This window comes from Crassostrea angulata, chromosome 9, assembly GCF_025612915.1.
Source record: "Crassostrea angulata isolate pt1a10 chromosome 9, ASM2561291v2, whole genome shotgun sequence".
NCBI classification, from domain to species: Eukaryota; Metazoa; Mollusca; class Bivalvia; order Ostreida; family Ostreidae; genus Magallana; species Magallana angulata.
In genome coordinates, this window is record NC_069119.1 from 7,411,433 (window position 1) to 7,427,646 (window position 16,214).

General features: G+C 32.4%; 3 protein-coding genes across 5 annotated transcripts; all 3 read right to left on the reverse strand.

Moving 5' to 3' along the window:
* Nucleotides 1-1,747: 1,747 nt before the first annotated feature.
* Nucleotides 1,748-4,028, reverse strand: LOC128163479 (uncharacterized). The gene is made up of 3 exons (XM_052827094.1): nucleotides 3,866-4,028; nucleotides 2,943-3,128; nucleotides 1,748-1,933 (listed from the first exon to the last, which is right to left on the reverse strand). Exons 1-3 carry the CDS (start codon nucleotides 3,915-3,917, stop codon nucleotides 1,851-1,853), a joined length of 321 nt encoding a protein of 106 aa, XP_052683054.1. The 5' UTR covers nucleotides 3,918-4,028; the 3' UTR covers nucleotides 1,748-1,850.
* Nucleotides 4,029-6,002: 1,974 nt separating this feature from the next.
* LOC128163996 (uncharacterized) lies at nucleotides 6,003-12,845 on the reverse strand. 2 transcript variants are annotated; one of them, XM_052827704.1, is made up of 2 exons: nucleotides 12,585-12,845; nucleotides 6,003-7,834 (listed from the first exon to the last, which is right to left on the reverse strand). In XM_052827704.1, exon 2 carries the CDS (start codon nucleotides 7,832-7,834, stop codon nucleotides 6,401-6,403), a length of 1,434 nt encoding a protein of 477 aa, XP_052683664.1. In that variant the 5' UTR covers nucleotides 12,585-12,845; the 3' UTR covers nucleotides 6,003-6,400. The 2 variants fall into 2 exon arrangements, with proteins under 2 accessions (XP_052683664.1, XP_052683663.1); XM_052827703.1 differs by having other exon boundaries at nucleotides 12,487-12,845.
* Nucleotides 12,846-14,867: 2,022 nt separating this feature from the next.
* Nucleotides 14,868-16,213, reverse strand: LOC128163997 (uncharacterized). 2 transcript variants are annotated; one of them, XM_052827706.1, is made up of 3 exons: nucleotides 16,079-16,213; nucleotides 15,669-15,746; nucleotides 14,868-15,436 (listed from the first exon to the last, which is right to left on the reverse strand). In XM_052827706.1, the coding sequence occupies exons 2-3, from the start codon at nucleotides 15,730-15,732 to the stop codon at nucleotides 15,045-15,047; spliced, it is 456 nt and encodes a 151-aa protein (XP_052683666.1). In that variant the 5' UTR covers nucleotides 15,733-15,746; nucleotides 16,079-16,213; the 3' UTR covers nucleotides 14,868-15,044. The 2 variants fall into 2 exon arrangements, with proteins under 2 accessions (XP_052683666.1, XP_052683665.1); XM_052827705.1 differs by having other exon boundaries at nucleotides 15,669-15,758.
* Between the last annotated feature and the right edge of the window lies 1 nt (nucleotide 16,214).

The window sequence follows — 16,214 nt, forward strand, 5'->3', positions numbered from 1 at the left end:
AAAATTGGGGGTGTGGAGGTTTTGTCATTTGCATCTTGTGACAAACACAAGTTTAAGACAATTATATTATTATTAAGTCAAAAGATGTCTTACGGAATGATGAATATAGTCTGTCATTTTTTTAATGAATATAATATGATACAAAAATCCTAGCTCAAGAAGGTCCTTTTTCTTGCAGTGTTGGTGTTTTTTAACAGCAAGTCCCACTACTATTTTTTTCACTGATATTGTTCTGTTACATATTGAATTATGCTGATTCATAATGACGTATGTTGTAGGAGTGATGCCATTAATTTAGCTGAACATCAGCGAAATGTGTGATTGCTGTCGATACGACATTCACGATAATGTGAAAAGTAAAAAAACAAAAACAAGACTTGTCTATACATGTATATATTTCTATTGTATGAACAAAAATAGCAATTATTGTAATGGCTAACGATCGTCTCACTATCCAAAACGCATGCAGCATAGTATTTTGATAATTATGAAAGCAATACTTGCTTAGTATGATTAATAATAAACAGGGGGCTAGGAAACGCAATTAAAGGGGCATGGTCACGATTTTGGTCAAAAATTATTTTTTTGATATTAATGTTTACAGTGCTTCAGTAAGGCATTTTTAATAGGCAAAATTTGAGTGTCATTTGATGATTTATAAGCGAGTTACAGAGCTTACAATTCTTTGCAATGTAAACAAAGCTTTTGTTTACATTATGAATGTTGAAGTGAAAATTCCAGTTTTAGACCTAAAATGAATGTATTAATCGTTAGGAACTGTTTAATTATGCTTTAAATGAAAAATAAGATAGACAAACCAGGTTGAAAATGATTTTTACTGGTATATTGAACCTATGTAAGCAAAAACAGGGCATGAGCCTTGTTTACATGACGAAGAATTGTGAGCCCTGTATCTTGCCTAAAACTCAACGACTGGCACCCAAATTTCATTTTATCATTAGAAATGCATTACAAAAGTATTGCGAATAATCAAACCAGGAAAATAAAATTTGACCAAAATCGTGACCATGCCCCTTTAACTTTTACCAGGAATTCCCCAATAGTCTTCTGAAGGTTTGCCACCGCAAAGAGAATTAAATTGGAAAAACAGATCTCACTGATTGTTGTCAAACATTCCCTGCACTTCGTTTACTTCACTTTGTTTGCAATCATGATAATTGCTTTTTTATGAATCGCTTCGCGTTTAGTAAAGAGTAAACTGCCCCAACTCATTTTATATTTGTAAAAAATGGGTAGCTATTGAAATCATTCCTTTCTTTTAAAGAATAAAATAATATCAGTATTTTTTGTTAATCTTTTGTACACCCATTTCGTCGCGTATCCCGTTTTTGATTTTTTTCTGTGTACTTGCACTATAATATTTTGCATTATAGTTTTAAGAAAACTTACAAATGGATTTCAACATTATTGTTTTAGTTCGATGTTTTTATTTTTATTCTTTTTATTACTTCTTTCGAAGCTAAATAGAGTTTAAACGGTTTTTGTATATCCTTACATGATAAAATAACAAATAAAATTTATGTTCGCCCGATCTTTGCTTTTAAAATAAAATCAAAATGGAATTGTTACAAACCATTGATATCTTATCGTAGCAACAAACCGAAACAACTTGTTTCAATGCAATTTCTGCTCGATGAAATTTAATTTGATTCACAAGGAAAGTTTTAATGTAAATGTACATCAAAAATCTTCTCAGTCAATTATAAAAAGATCTTAAGATTTAAAATATTATATAATTGTCTTTAATATACTTAGTATATATTAACTTGAATATCCAATATTCTATTTATTATAACAAAGTTAAGTAAGGTTTAAATTTGTTTAAATCCTCATTTCCCAAAGCTGTGAAATCTATGAAGCAAATGCCCAAGGTTTCTATCATGCTGGAAGGCTCGTAAGATATTCACGTAGACTGAAATATTAAATGAATAATAAATTAAGAACTGAATCAAGAATGTTATGAGTAAAGTTGTCAAATTGCACATCATCGAATCCATGATGGATGTGTAAATGGAAAAACGATATAACTGTTGTTTTTGATATCATCTTGTTCTGGTAATTGTGAAATGGTGATTAAACAAAACTTTTCAGTCCATTATCATAATGTAAACAATAATAAATAGTTTTTGACTAGAAAACATATTATAACGTTTACAACTACTATTTTAATTTATTTTGTGTGCAGTAAATATTACAACTGAACGACTATAAAAATTGCAATCAATTTTAAAGAACAAAGGTTTTCAATGAACAAATTAGAATTTTTTTTCTGAATCATTAAGCTAAAAAAAACAGTAAAAGATTTTTAATGGTCACTTGAGTAAAATACGCAAAAAAAAAAATATTGATATAATATGCATTTTTAGATTAAAGTATGAAAGAAATGCAAATGTTAACCGAAAGAATACGATGTTGTGCGTTATAAAAGATTTGTAGGTAAGGTCAAGATAAGCATAAAACTACGAAAGTTCTATTCTCATTATGAATCTGATCTTCGTATTTAATTCAAGTGTTTGTCAATGGCATTCATTAAAATGATTAATTGCAATTTTGAATGATCGAAGGGGCTTGACAACTTTGAAAAAAAACATTTCGGAAAAACTACACATTTAGATTTTTTTCCCCAAAATACGTGAAATTAAGTAAATGAACAGCAAAAGCCCATGTTGTGCTCATTTCATTAGCTTTTTTTATTCGTTAAATAAACGTTATAATGTGAAAATAATGCATTTATTCGCAAATTTGTTTTTACGAAAAAGGACTTTCGTTATTATCAGCTTGCAACTTTATAGATCTTTGTATTTTTTCTTCATTAAAATGAGCAAAAATAATGTAAAACTAAAAAATTAAATAAAATTCTGTATCTGAGTAGGATCGAAAAGAGCCTACACAGATTTAAAAACAAAATTGCTAAAACTGACCTAAACAATATCGGAGGGAAAATGCTAATTGACCTCCCGATTTAAAGCACCACCAGAACCGAAGCTCGTCCTTGTCGAGAGTTGTCCTACCTTGTTTTTCTGGTATTTGTTTGACCATAGGTCTCAGAGAGACTCCCTTGCTGTAGTGGTACATTCTATTGCTGACCGGTGAATGGAAAAGCAAGGCTGAAAAAAAGAAAAATTTATTCATTGACTAATGAGAGCGTAAAAACGAAATACCCATCAAGTATCCTGAGTATTTAATTTGAAGAAGAGCCTGGCTGACGAGAGGAAAGCCAATTATTATTTAACTTGAATGCAAATTACTGTCTAGAATATTGATAAAAAAAAGTGTTAGTAAAAAAAAAGGAAATAGCATGAGCTTGTAGAAAAGATATTCAATAAGGCATTTGAACTTAGTTATTTGATAGATAAGGGAAAGACCAATTTTTTGTTAAAGTTAAGCGTGCAAAACAATTGAGCAAACATTGCTAATAGGCTGACAAAAACAAATTAACTAAAAACTAATTATTAATAACTAATTTCGTTTTCCTTAATAGATGTTCGATTCTATTCTTGGTATTGAGAAAAAATCTGAACTCATTCGACAAGTTAAACTTAATGATAAAGACATAGATAATAGTTTCTTAAATGTTAGGTAGCAAAAAGGATTATGTTAAATGCGTTAAATAGATAACATCTATTAATATCGTAAGGCTAAGAAATAGTATGAGGTCCCCTTATCTTAAAAGGGCCATCGTTTAAGGATCAGCCTGATGTTAAACAAAGAAAACCATCACATAAATATAAATCTTAGATATGCGTTAAAAAGAGAAACACCAATTTTCAAATGCAGACAAATGTCCCATTTAGAAATACATGCACATTTTTATGAAGTAAGAATTAAAGAAAATATAACCTACCTTGACCAACGAAAGACATACATATGAAGATGCATATAATCAGTATTTTCATATCTTGCTATGGTAGTGGTTTGAACGGGACAAGCGGTATTGCTGGTATTACACGTTCAATTGATTTCAAAACTTCAGTCTGTCCTTTTATATATCTACAGATATATACATGTACATATGCATTTGCATAGTGTAACAATAGACAGGAAATTCTGGTTGAATAAAAATACCTTTGAGTTTACAGTTTTCCTTTTTTCCCCTTTGATGACGTCTTCACACATTTTTGCAGACGACGCAATGAATACCGACAATTCCGTATACTCTTTATCTCAATTCAATAAAGTAACCCAGATAACGCTAATTACAGACACGTATATACTGATTAACTAAAGGTTCTGGTAAACACGTCATTATCTCATAGCCTGTTGTTGAAAACACACTTAATGGACCATGTAGACTAGTGCAAAAAAAAGGAATTGCCTATTGCACGAGTCACCCATCGCCCATACGTTTGAACTCTCAGAGAGAGAGAGAGAGAGAGAGAGAGAGAGAGAGAGAGAGAGAGAGAGAGAGAGAGAGAGAGAGAAAGAGTGATAGACAGACAGACAGACAGACAGACAGAGAGAGACAGACAGACAGACAGACAGAGAGAGAGAGACAGACAGACAGACAGACAGACAGACAGACAGACGGAGATGGTTCTGAACAAGTTACCTTCGGTGGTGATCTATATGTGTACATACTTTTAGTTTTTATGAGAATATACTGTCAGTGATGGAATCAAATGCCAATATATGAAAATAATGCCATTCTAATTTAATTGCATGATAGACATCATTAAGCCACGTGTCCTAAAGAATTCCAACTCTCCATCTGAATTACTATCCATTACCAAAGTGATAGCTTCCTGTAACCATCCAACCTTCAAGATCATGTTAATGAGGTAAGCACCTGAAATACAAGTAATGTCAACCATCCGAAACCATTAAGATGTAAATATAAAGTTGGGGGCTTAACAAGATCATTTATATCATTTAAATACTTTATTATATACCGGTATATGATAGTTTGAACAGTTATTTAATTACATTTTTTATATAATATGAAGTTGAACGAATGTAGTGAATATAGAACCATTTTAACAAGAGCTTGGACTTTGGATAGTTGTGTCAAACAGCAATGTCACGTAGGCCTGTCTATATTACTGTAGGCCACTCAAGTTATATCTTGCTTTTGAGCCCAAGACTACGCAATCGGTGTAAAATTCGCTTGAAATCAGCGTCATTTTAACCTCTTTTGATGCAAGATATAGATAGCTACGTCCTACTGAAAGTCCAACAGGCACAGAATGCAAATCCTAAAAAGGAAAAATTGAGACACCACTGGACAAATCTGTTACATAAATGTCAACTCGAGCATGTACGGAATACATCACATAACAAAAGGTTATGCAATATATATTTCATGCATGCTCCTGTATCATAATGTAACTGTAACTAACAATTCCAACTAATTAATTAAACAAACTAAAGTTACTAAGTATTCTAATATTTGATGCGGTTTTTTATATTTTCTTTTGAGAAAAGCAATCTTTTAATAAACAGAGAACATATTACGTTCTAGTCCAAAAGACTTTGGACTTTCTGCGAAGCAACGATTCTTAACATTGTAAAATTATGAACCTCATCGTTAAACTACGGTCAATACATACAATTATTCGTACCATCTAGCAGTGTCTAATTGAGAATAGTAGCTTCATAAACTTCTGCAAACCACTTTATAGGTATGTCACACCATTTCATAAGAATGTCGAGTACTTTCTTGATGCGAATATTTTTGCGCCGCTGAATAATATTTAAAACAGTAAATAATCATGATAATATGCTAACGAAATGTATTTTTATGTTGTTTCTTTGCAAAATAATATCCCTTCGATGGTCCAGTAGGGTATTTCCTGATTTTGTATCTTAAGTAGCTGCAAGTTAATTGGTTGGAAAAGAGCATTACAAGACTGTACAGAATAAAAAGTGAAGAGATGCGAGGAAAAAATCAGGAACTCTCTTACCTCTACTTTTAAGATAGACTGCTGTTTGTAGCCCACTGGGGTTTTTTCTTTAAGGGGATCCCTTTTTAAAATAACTCAAGATTTGAGCATGTATTATTTTATTATGATCATATTGGTCATATCGTGCTGTATAATAATAAAAAAAACAACAAATCTGTAGCTTTGTACATGTGACGTAATTGAATAACATTGCAACCGTGTTCATTTTCACTTGAAATTGGTTGTCATCAATTTCAATGGGAAAAACCCACACGAGATACCAAATGATTAAGGTATCTTTCTTAATAAACAACTATATATAACTTTCCTGAGAAATGCATATTAAAATATAAAATTATCAAAATACATTGTGTATATACCGGTGAGACGTTCACAAACAATAATTAGGCAAACTACATTTCGTAAAATTGCATCATTTGTTTATATGAGAATAAAAAACCTAAAAGAAACTTAAATAAAAGAGGGTAGTATGTTCATGTTCAGAAATATCTATCTTTTGGGTTGATTCCTCTGAATTTTGTCGTATCAAAGTCCAAAAGTCCTGGAATTTCGAATCTTTCTCCTAGCTTCGGGAGTCCGTACTTTTTGAAAATGGCGTCGGCCTCAACGCGTGCCTGATGGGAAATCGTGCGTTTGGTCTCCCTCAAGTTGAGATCACTTGTCACGTTGTTGTTGCAGCGATCTACTCGAAACCCCTCCATGGCATTCGATATGTATTCTTGCCTAAGTTCAAGAACATCGAACAAGGTGCTGATAATCTTTCGTGGATTCTTCATCATTTCTTCAAACATTATTGCAATGATAGGTACCCCTGCGTCCACGTGATCAAGACATTGGACCACATTGGCCGCCCAAGAAGTAGCGAAAATCCCTACACTGGTAATGTTCTGTTCTTTTTCGCTCGGATCTGCTCTGTCTAGAACATAACAGAAATTATGATAGAGAGATCGTCGAAAGCATGGCAAGATGGTTGACAGAACTTTGCTATCTATGATGTATCTGCCAACGATTGAAATAGGTTCCCTGGAGAATATATTGAGGTGAGAGGTGACTGTCTTAAAGCTATTGCGATATATGTATAACTGATATATCTGTGGAAAACATTTGTACACATCCTCCATTTGACATGTGCTACATGGCCTCGTTTTCAAAAAGAACATCCCTGCACGGTCATCCTGTTTGCATAAAAGCCTCAAAGCACTGGGAAGCAGTTGCTCATATTCACCTTTACCAAACCTATTTGACTTTTTCAAAAACGCAAGGGAAGTGAGAGCATCAGGGTCGCAGATAACGGCCATTCCAGGAAGCTGCCCAAAAACTCGACTGAGGAGAGTTGCACCACAGCTTCCGGTGGAAGACATCCAGATAATGGGAACTTTTGGACGGCCTATATCCTGAGCAATTTTATGGAAAGACGCTAAAGGCATGCTTATAACACTATGAGCTTTTTCAAATTGCTTCAAATAAAATGATTTGCTGTCATATTGCTTATAAAGATTCACATCTTCTGAAACTTCGACAAAGAAAGCTTCGCCTTTCGTTATACAGTACAGAGATATATTCGGCTTCAACACATAGTTTGGATGTTTGAAAAACTTATGAGTGAGAATAAAATCCGTGGGGTCAGAGATAGAAGACGAGATAAACTTCCGTCGCCATAAAACATTGTGCACATGCGCACTGTGCTTGAATTGAATACCACTTTTGGCATCTTTTCTGGTGCGTTCGACTCCTGTTACAGCCCAGGTGAACTTTTGGATTGTTGTGACGATAGATCTGGCGATTTTATACAAGACGTACGTCAGAAGCAGAATGATGTACTCCCTTGCTTTGTTTAACGCTTTGCTGAGGTTCTCCAAGTGGTTCTTGTCCGATTTTTTGGTATCCATTGTTGAACCAAAATGACTAGACATCTGAAAGAAACGAGATAAATGAATGAATTTTTGAGATCGAAACATGAATAAATGTTCTAACTAAAGGCCATCGTCATTTCCTAATAAGCATGCGTGTAAATAAAAAAATTGTTATTTTACGATCCAATTGAAGTTTCTTAGAATTTTCCCAAACACAATGAAGTATATGGGGGTTTTTTTTTTATTAATTACTTGATCAATTACTAGTACTAAGTAAACAAAACATGTTGGAATAAAAGAAGAGGGAAATTGTATGATATTTAGTTATTGCTTGGCTCTTCATCGATCATGCACTCAAGTATATGTACATTGAAAAATAGACGTAACCCGAGAAAGAGGGATAACCCATGTAAACTTCTTTGATACGTAGAAGCCTAAACCGTTTAAAGATAGATTAAATTAGCATTAATTTTTCTTCTTACAATTTTCTCTTAGATTCATGATGCTCAATAATTGATACTTGTCCAAAAAAGATCGTCAATAAGTTATGTTTATGAGTTGCGATATTCGAATTAAAAAATGTACGAGACAATTCATATTTCTTTATTCGTGTTTTTTTTTCTAAGATGTGGATGAACCTAAATGTAACTGGCAGAGAGAAAACACCGGAATAATCTGTATTTTCTATAATGAGCAAACATTTCATAATTTTATAAAAAAATAAATTAAGTGAAAAATCAAATTTGATAAAACTCGTAGCAATGCATCGTTAACAGAAGATACAAATACTTATAATCGATAAATGTAATAATTATTAAGGTGGTACGGGCCACCTCCATGTTTTGATGTTTTGATTATCGAAATAAACAATAAAATCATGTTCAATTTTGTAAATAGTTTTTTCCCAAATTTTTCATCTACCAGCTTAGCACAGTGGGTTAGAAGGTTTAAACGGATTTGTAAGTCATGAGTTCGAATCCCGCTGGGGATTAAACATTTTTTACCTTTGCAAAAATTTTTAAAACGTATTTTTGGTTAAATATTATAAATTTTGAAAATTCTAAACCGGTAAAAGTTTTTTAATAATTAATTACTTTAATCCACATTAATATTGCCAGATGTCCCATACCAACTTAACACATTCGCTTTTCCATGAATAGCTCAATAAATTCAAATAAAGTTACGTTTATCAATATTCATAATCAGGGTAACTTTTGTTACATGTACATTCAAATTTTACAGTTCAACGAATTGAGAACTATCTATTACAATTGAATTAATAATCAATAGTTTTAAAGTTCCGGTAACTTCTGTAAATGCTACATTTGATTTAGATAAACTTGTAGTTTAAACAAGCTCAGATGGGGTCTAAAACAAATGTGTTATTTGTTCTGAGTTCCAATCTGCTGATCTCATTCCTACCTTTTAACGCGATAACTATGTGGACTTTTTATCAAGACCTATTCGTTAATAAAAAGTGCAATTCAGACTGCATTTAATTAATCAGAAATTGAACCCATGAAACTTTTACACTTGAATTATTTTTAGAATGATTAACGGAAGAACAACTTAAAACTGTAACTTCGAGGGCGTTATTTTTTTCTGTTGAAGTGTTTCTATTATTTGAGATTTAAAAAAAATGCTTATTCAGTAGGCCATTGAAACAAAATTGAGTGACGTATCGATGTAATGTCTTTATGGCACGTAGTATTTCTTGAACATTTTTTAAAAACAATTAATCAATTTTTAGCAACGTGCATTAAGTAAACATTTTGCTCGCAAACAATGATTTGAAAATTAAAACTAGTTTTCGAGTTTGTTTGTTTGATTGTTTAGGAACTAGTACTTGCATTGGTGTTTTGATGTTGTTTGAGCTTCAAAGTGTTGCTCTTTACGGAAGTTTGATTCACAACAAATTACTCATTCGATTTATCTAAAAATGTTTGATAATATTTTCTAAACCATTAACTAATACTTAGGAAATTAGCATAGTCTAAGAAAGGCCGCGACTACCCAACCCTTTTATTAATTTTTCTTCCATAGTTTATAGATTAAAAGAATGCATTTTCATCGGTTTTTGATATACGATGACGTTAGTGGACACTGTTTATGGGAAGAAAAATGCCTATATAGGTGTAAATGTACGATCATCAGTCTTATTTTCACGGACGCTTAGCGAAATGGTTACCTTGTATAAAGTAATTAATTACAGTGACAGTCAAATGAAAGCGTAGCGTACAAATGTATATTAAGAAATGCCCATTAAATATGTAAGATATGTGATAAGTTTGAAACTATAAGAGAGAGAGAGAGAGAGAGAGAGAGAGAGAGAGAGAGAGAGAGAGAGAGAGAGAGAGAGAGAGAGAGAGAGAGAGAGATATTCTATTTTATTAAAATCCTCATAAAATTAATTCAAACCCAAATTGCTTGAATTTTTACATATTGACTTTAGTTTACATCAATAGGCTAGGGGTCCCACAAGTGTTAATTCGTTTCAATTTTACAAAACTGTTTTACTCATTAAAGAAGATTAATTGTCTTTCGTTTATTGTACGAAGCAATTTATCATTCTCGGATAAATCTTCATCTTAATGTCTCATGCCACTGCTTGCTTAACAATAGTTGTAATGGACAGCCCCAAGGCAACTCATACATTTTTATTTAACTTATGTATACTCGTACATGTAAGTATAAAAACTGAAACGAATGTGTTTTGGAGTTGAATGCGAATTATGTCGTTTCAGCACATTTCAATGTCTTCTTTTATCTTTTTTACATATGATTTATAATCTATTAATTTATTTCGGGTTGACCTCGATATCATATATTTATACTTTCATGTCTGCTATACATGCACATTTCAGATTAGATTTTGGACAGTTAGTTGTTATCTAAGTACATCTATATAACCGACTTTCATATTTACATAATTTGACCATTTTACAGACATGGTATTTGCACATGTCCTTTATATAAAACAATTTGAAATATTTGCATAAATCTGTATAGTAATTTCCCTCGCTTATGACACAATTTAGACCTGAGAACCAAAAATAAAAATCATTGAGAGAGAGAGAGAGAGAGAGAGAGAGAGAGAGAGATGCATGTTTTTAAATATAATTAAATAGTTTCATGGTTTCAAAATGATATCGAATTTAAGTTCTTTTAAACTTGTTTTCATACATTCATACATTCATGTTGAACTGATCATTTCCATAAAAAAATTGTGTATCAAACGGCTTCCCCAAATTGGAAAGGAAACCCCCGTGGACACTACAATTAAGTCCAGTGGCTTTCTCTTTGATATATTGTGAAAAGGATTCATTGGAAATAATTTTTAAAAAGCTATGAATATATTTTGAATAATATATTGAGACTTTTTAGAGACTGGTTATTTGGAAGAAGGGAAAAAATTGTACTAAAAAGTTCTTAACTCACTCTCTTTCTCTCTCTCTCTCTCTTTCTCTCTCTCTCTCTCTCACATTAATCTTTGTCTGCGTCAAAGATAAAAATATATACCTTTATTACAGCTGTCAAAGTTAAAAGGAGCGTGGCAAGTTATCAAAATTTATAGCTTTACAAATATGACATTCATATTGACTTTTCAGTTCAGACGAAAAGACGAGATGGCTCAGGGAACGTTTATGACATTCTGTTTCAGGTGGGCTTTAATTGATAAAAACTTAAATTTGAATTTACGGGTATTTATTAAACTTTACCTTGCCATCTTTTAGATGGCCTAAATTTCGACCCAAATGAAAGTGGTTTAAAGGTTTTACATGCATAAAATGATCAAGTTGAAAGGACAAATTTAAAGTTGATATGATTGAAGGTGTGATTCATGTACGTCTCTCGCTCTCTCTCTCTCTCTCTCTCTCTCTCTCTCTCTCTCTCTTACACCGAACCTGTCTAGATTTTTTCACTGACTTGGGTGGGATAAAAGCCTAGCCTGGGATAGGGGTTTAATTCAAGCTTATTTTTTGTTTAATCATGAATCATATTTACATTTCATTTTACACTATGTAAGCATAAAAGTGCAAAACACTTTTGACAAGTACCAAAGCCCACACAGTAAACCACTTTTGTTAATCAAAACGTTGTTATTAAAAAAAATGTGGTAAGCAATGCACGTTTATCACGAAATCCCAGAACTAAATTGAGTTCTTAGCCTTTACTTGTTATTGCGTATCTCTGCAAGCAATCTATGAATTTCAATCTCCTGTCATGCATGTGGTTATGTATGTAGTTTTTTTCATTCGGTTTTAAGGTGTGGGTAGATTTCATAATAAACAATATTATAAAAAATCCATCAACTTAAGTTTGATTGATACTAGAATTTGTCATTCATCAGAAATGTTATCTATGTAATTTACGTTGTGGCATAATTTTGGTTTATATTCAGTCAGTGTATAGAGAATAAGCGCAAAACATAAACACGTGTTGGTAAATTACGGACAAATAAGGAATTTATAGTGTGCGTGCAGAATCTAAGTATCAATAGTCTGCAATGTAAATGTAGTATAACTCAACTTTTCCATACATGCAATGCATAAGAGGAATGAGAGCATAAAGATCTGGTTTGATTCGTCATGATATTAAGACGATTTTAAAAAATATAATATACCAGAGAGAGAGAGAGAGAGAGAGAGAGAGAGAGAGAGAGAGAGAGAAGAAAAAATGCAGGGAGAATATTAGCAATAGCAATGTCTTACCCGCACGGGATACCGATGGGTTTTCCCCTCGTCTAGTCACGAACGATACAGGTATTTTACGATTAAAAACTCTGTGTCAATATAATAAAAGTGTTTACCTTCGCTGTCCCAGGGCGTATCTTGTTAGCGTTGCACCTCCAATATGGGTCACAGCCTGGAGTGATAGCCTTTAAGGTTGAGTTTGCCCAGCACTGCTATGAAGTGTTTGTAGAGTACACGCCTTCACCTTAAATGCTTCAACTAATATCACCGACTCGAGATAGTTTTGAAAAATGACCCATTGTCGCGTTGGAGTAGAAATGCTCAGCTAGCTGACTGCTAAATGGAATTATTTATTATAAGTGAACTACTTTCCCTTCTGTATGAAGACGTGTCCATGTACAATAGTATTCGCTGTGGGCTAGCTTTCTCTGTCACTTAACTGTGTATTTATAATTTATAATTTATGCTACGGTAATTCTTTTTAACGTTGAGTGAACGTTTCCTCTTTTTGTAAGAATTTTTTTACAGTCAAGGTAACATTTTCCACCTGTTGCTGATATATAAATTTTCGTTATTTTGACTTCTATGAGCAATTTGATTGTCAGCGGATTTTGAAATTCGTATAATATAAACAGCGTTTTTAATTCCCAATTAAATTGACAGGCAAATTAAAAAAATTATAATTTTCACAAAATTACTACAGCGTAGCACTTCATCCGTTTAAATAATGGAAAAAAAATTGTTGTCTGTATTACATCAGCGTTTAATCTTGTTATCAATTTAAATCGAAACAAATTAAGTTTGATTTATTTATAACATGTCTTATATAAACTACTTCACTACATAAAGAAATTAATTGAATGATTTTACAACTTGTCCAACCCCACCGTCAACAAAAGGGAAATTATAGCAATTATTCGCATTTGTTTTAAGTTGCATTCAATTTCATACATATGCATTAACTACACAGGCATTTTCTTCTTCTAAGTTGTTTTACACGGGTAATGAACGTAATTTAAATGAAAGACAATTCTTATAACAATACATTGTTCAAATACCTTGAAAAACTAAGGAACCTGGCGGGATGACAAGAGTGCAGTAACGACAACTGTAAAATACTGATATTTGAAATTTTTTAAAGATTCAAAATTATAAAAAGTTTTAGTATTATTTACTGGAAATATCGTTCAAATCAATTAAGGAATATGTAATCATTCTTTGGGTATTATGAGGTGATCGTTGAATACGGTCGGGAGTGATCAAATAAAAATAAAGCCGGGCTTTATACATGTAATAGATTTGATGACGCCCGACCGTATTTGATCACCTCATAATATTCAAAGAATGATTCATTATTACTTATATCTATATAATTTTCAATTATTGTACGATTATATACTTAAAATAGTCATGGATGAACTGTATTGGACTATACAATACAAAATCGATAATGTTATATCACACACGCACAATGACACTGGAAATTGTAAATGTATTGTAATAATTTAAATGACCTTCACACTTCGTTGGGTTTTTTTTTGCATATTCTTACTCTAGTTCAAGGTTACAAAACGCGCACATGCCCACATTCATGAGATCTCTGATAACGCCACCACGTCAATGTTTGTACGGGGGAGAGAAGTGATTGTATGATATAACATACTCATAGTACAAGACATTTGTAGGAACATACTTAACATTAAGACAATATGTTGCCTTGCTTAAGATAACGATCAGGTGCACTCAACATCAGAAGAAAGGAAACAAAAAGAAAATGGTGTATCATAACTCTTCTACGTATCTGAATCTCACTGGAGGGGCATCAGATATGTGATACCGTGTTCTCGTATTTCCTCGCAAACACGGAATAGATGTACTGGGTTGTTGTTGTTTTTTTCGTTCAGTGTTGAAATATCTATGCCCAGTATATAATAAGCAATATGATTATTAAGTTCATAATAATTATTTAGATAACAATAAAGCTGCTTTAGAAGATAACTTTCACGTGTACATGTATTTAATGAACAAAAATTTGGTATTGATTAGCTATGTTCAGTGCGTTGATTATAAAAATCACATGTAGGGTCTTTTTTCCACAAAAGTTCTGGAAAAACATAATGTAGCAGAATTAAGAATTTTTTTTTGCGAATTCTGTTATGATGACTTCTAAAAAAAATAAATTATTAGTTCTTTTAACGTTTAAGGTGACCAGACATGCCTGAAAATGTAAATCTTCATAATTTTAGGAAAATCGAGGTATCGTTAAGATTTCGAAAAAACTGATAGGTCTTATCTCTGTCTTTTCAAAATGATGCATTTGATCAGCCATCTATGCTTGATATCGATATACAATGAAGTTCATATATAGTTGTAGATAAATTATTTGAACAAATCTCACATACATAGGAAAATATTTTAAGCGCTGCTTTCCTTTATTTTTTTCACATAGCAACGTAACTATTAAATGCATATTTTTTTTTGCCTTTTTCAGATTTTTCTAATGAAAAAAAAATGTACAAAATTTAATGATCTCAATTATCCATACATTAAAATTCATCTGCCCACATACATTTTAATCAATCTTTTGTTCCCTTGTCATTCAATTCGACGCTTGTCCTTTCCACTTCCGGTGTTAATGATTCTTCTTTAGTCTCTCTTTGATTTTTCGTTTCATTTTCTGGTTCTTGCGAATTACGCTCATTAGTGTCCTTTACATTGATTAAAATTGGTTCCCCATCCTCATCCATCTGTTCCAACTCTTGTTCAGTTGCATGTTCAAGAGAGACCGAACCCGGCTCGCTGACGACGAATGATTGAATTCGGGCCCGTAATGCTAAAGTTCGTTCGTTGCACTTTCGTATTATAACAGCGAACAGAACAATGAACCCGAGGGCTAAGATCACAATGATGATAATTACACACGTCATGGAACATCTTTTGTAATCCGACAGGCCTTCAGAGTAATTCACTGTGGGAAAAAGAGAATTGAAACCGAAAATAAATCATATGAAGCATTCCAATGCCATATTTCCTGGTGACTATTTTTAGCACGCTCTTTTGACCATTTACCAGGTACATTACTTATTATTTTTGTTTATAATACCCAAAGGAGATATGAAAGTCGGTTTCATTTGTATTATCAACAAAATAATGAATGTAATAAGTTGTAGAGGATAATAATGAAACAATTTGGTACTCACCAAACGTTGTATTTTTGGTCTCTGTCTGGCGGGCAAAGGTCAAATGCTCTGATGTCAATGGCATCACGTGACCCCTAGCTGATTATATATCTATATCATAATATAAATTGCAACAACTTCCAATCTTCAAAATTGTTGATGTTTGAATGGGTGAAAACACCACTGACTTTACTATACTTGACCTTATGGACTGATTGGCTTTCTTTTTAAATAAATACCAATATTGTAACGGATATTTTAAAATAAAATCCTACCAAAGCCATATTGTATTGCGGCGTCAAAAATCAAACTTAATATCAATCTAAATAAAAGCGAAGAACTGATCATGATTTTGAAAATGTTAAAATTATTTTCAATGAAATTTCTTTGATAAATTTGAATATGGCAAATATAGTAAAAAAATTACTGACCTTTTCAGAGTTCATTAAACACCCATAGTAACGAAAAAGCAATATGTTTAGTCAAATTCTCCGAACAGTAAATACCCCATATATCTAAGCCTTCCTACTGTTAATGATAACACGCTCATGGCAAGAAACATTTCTC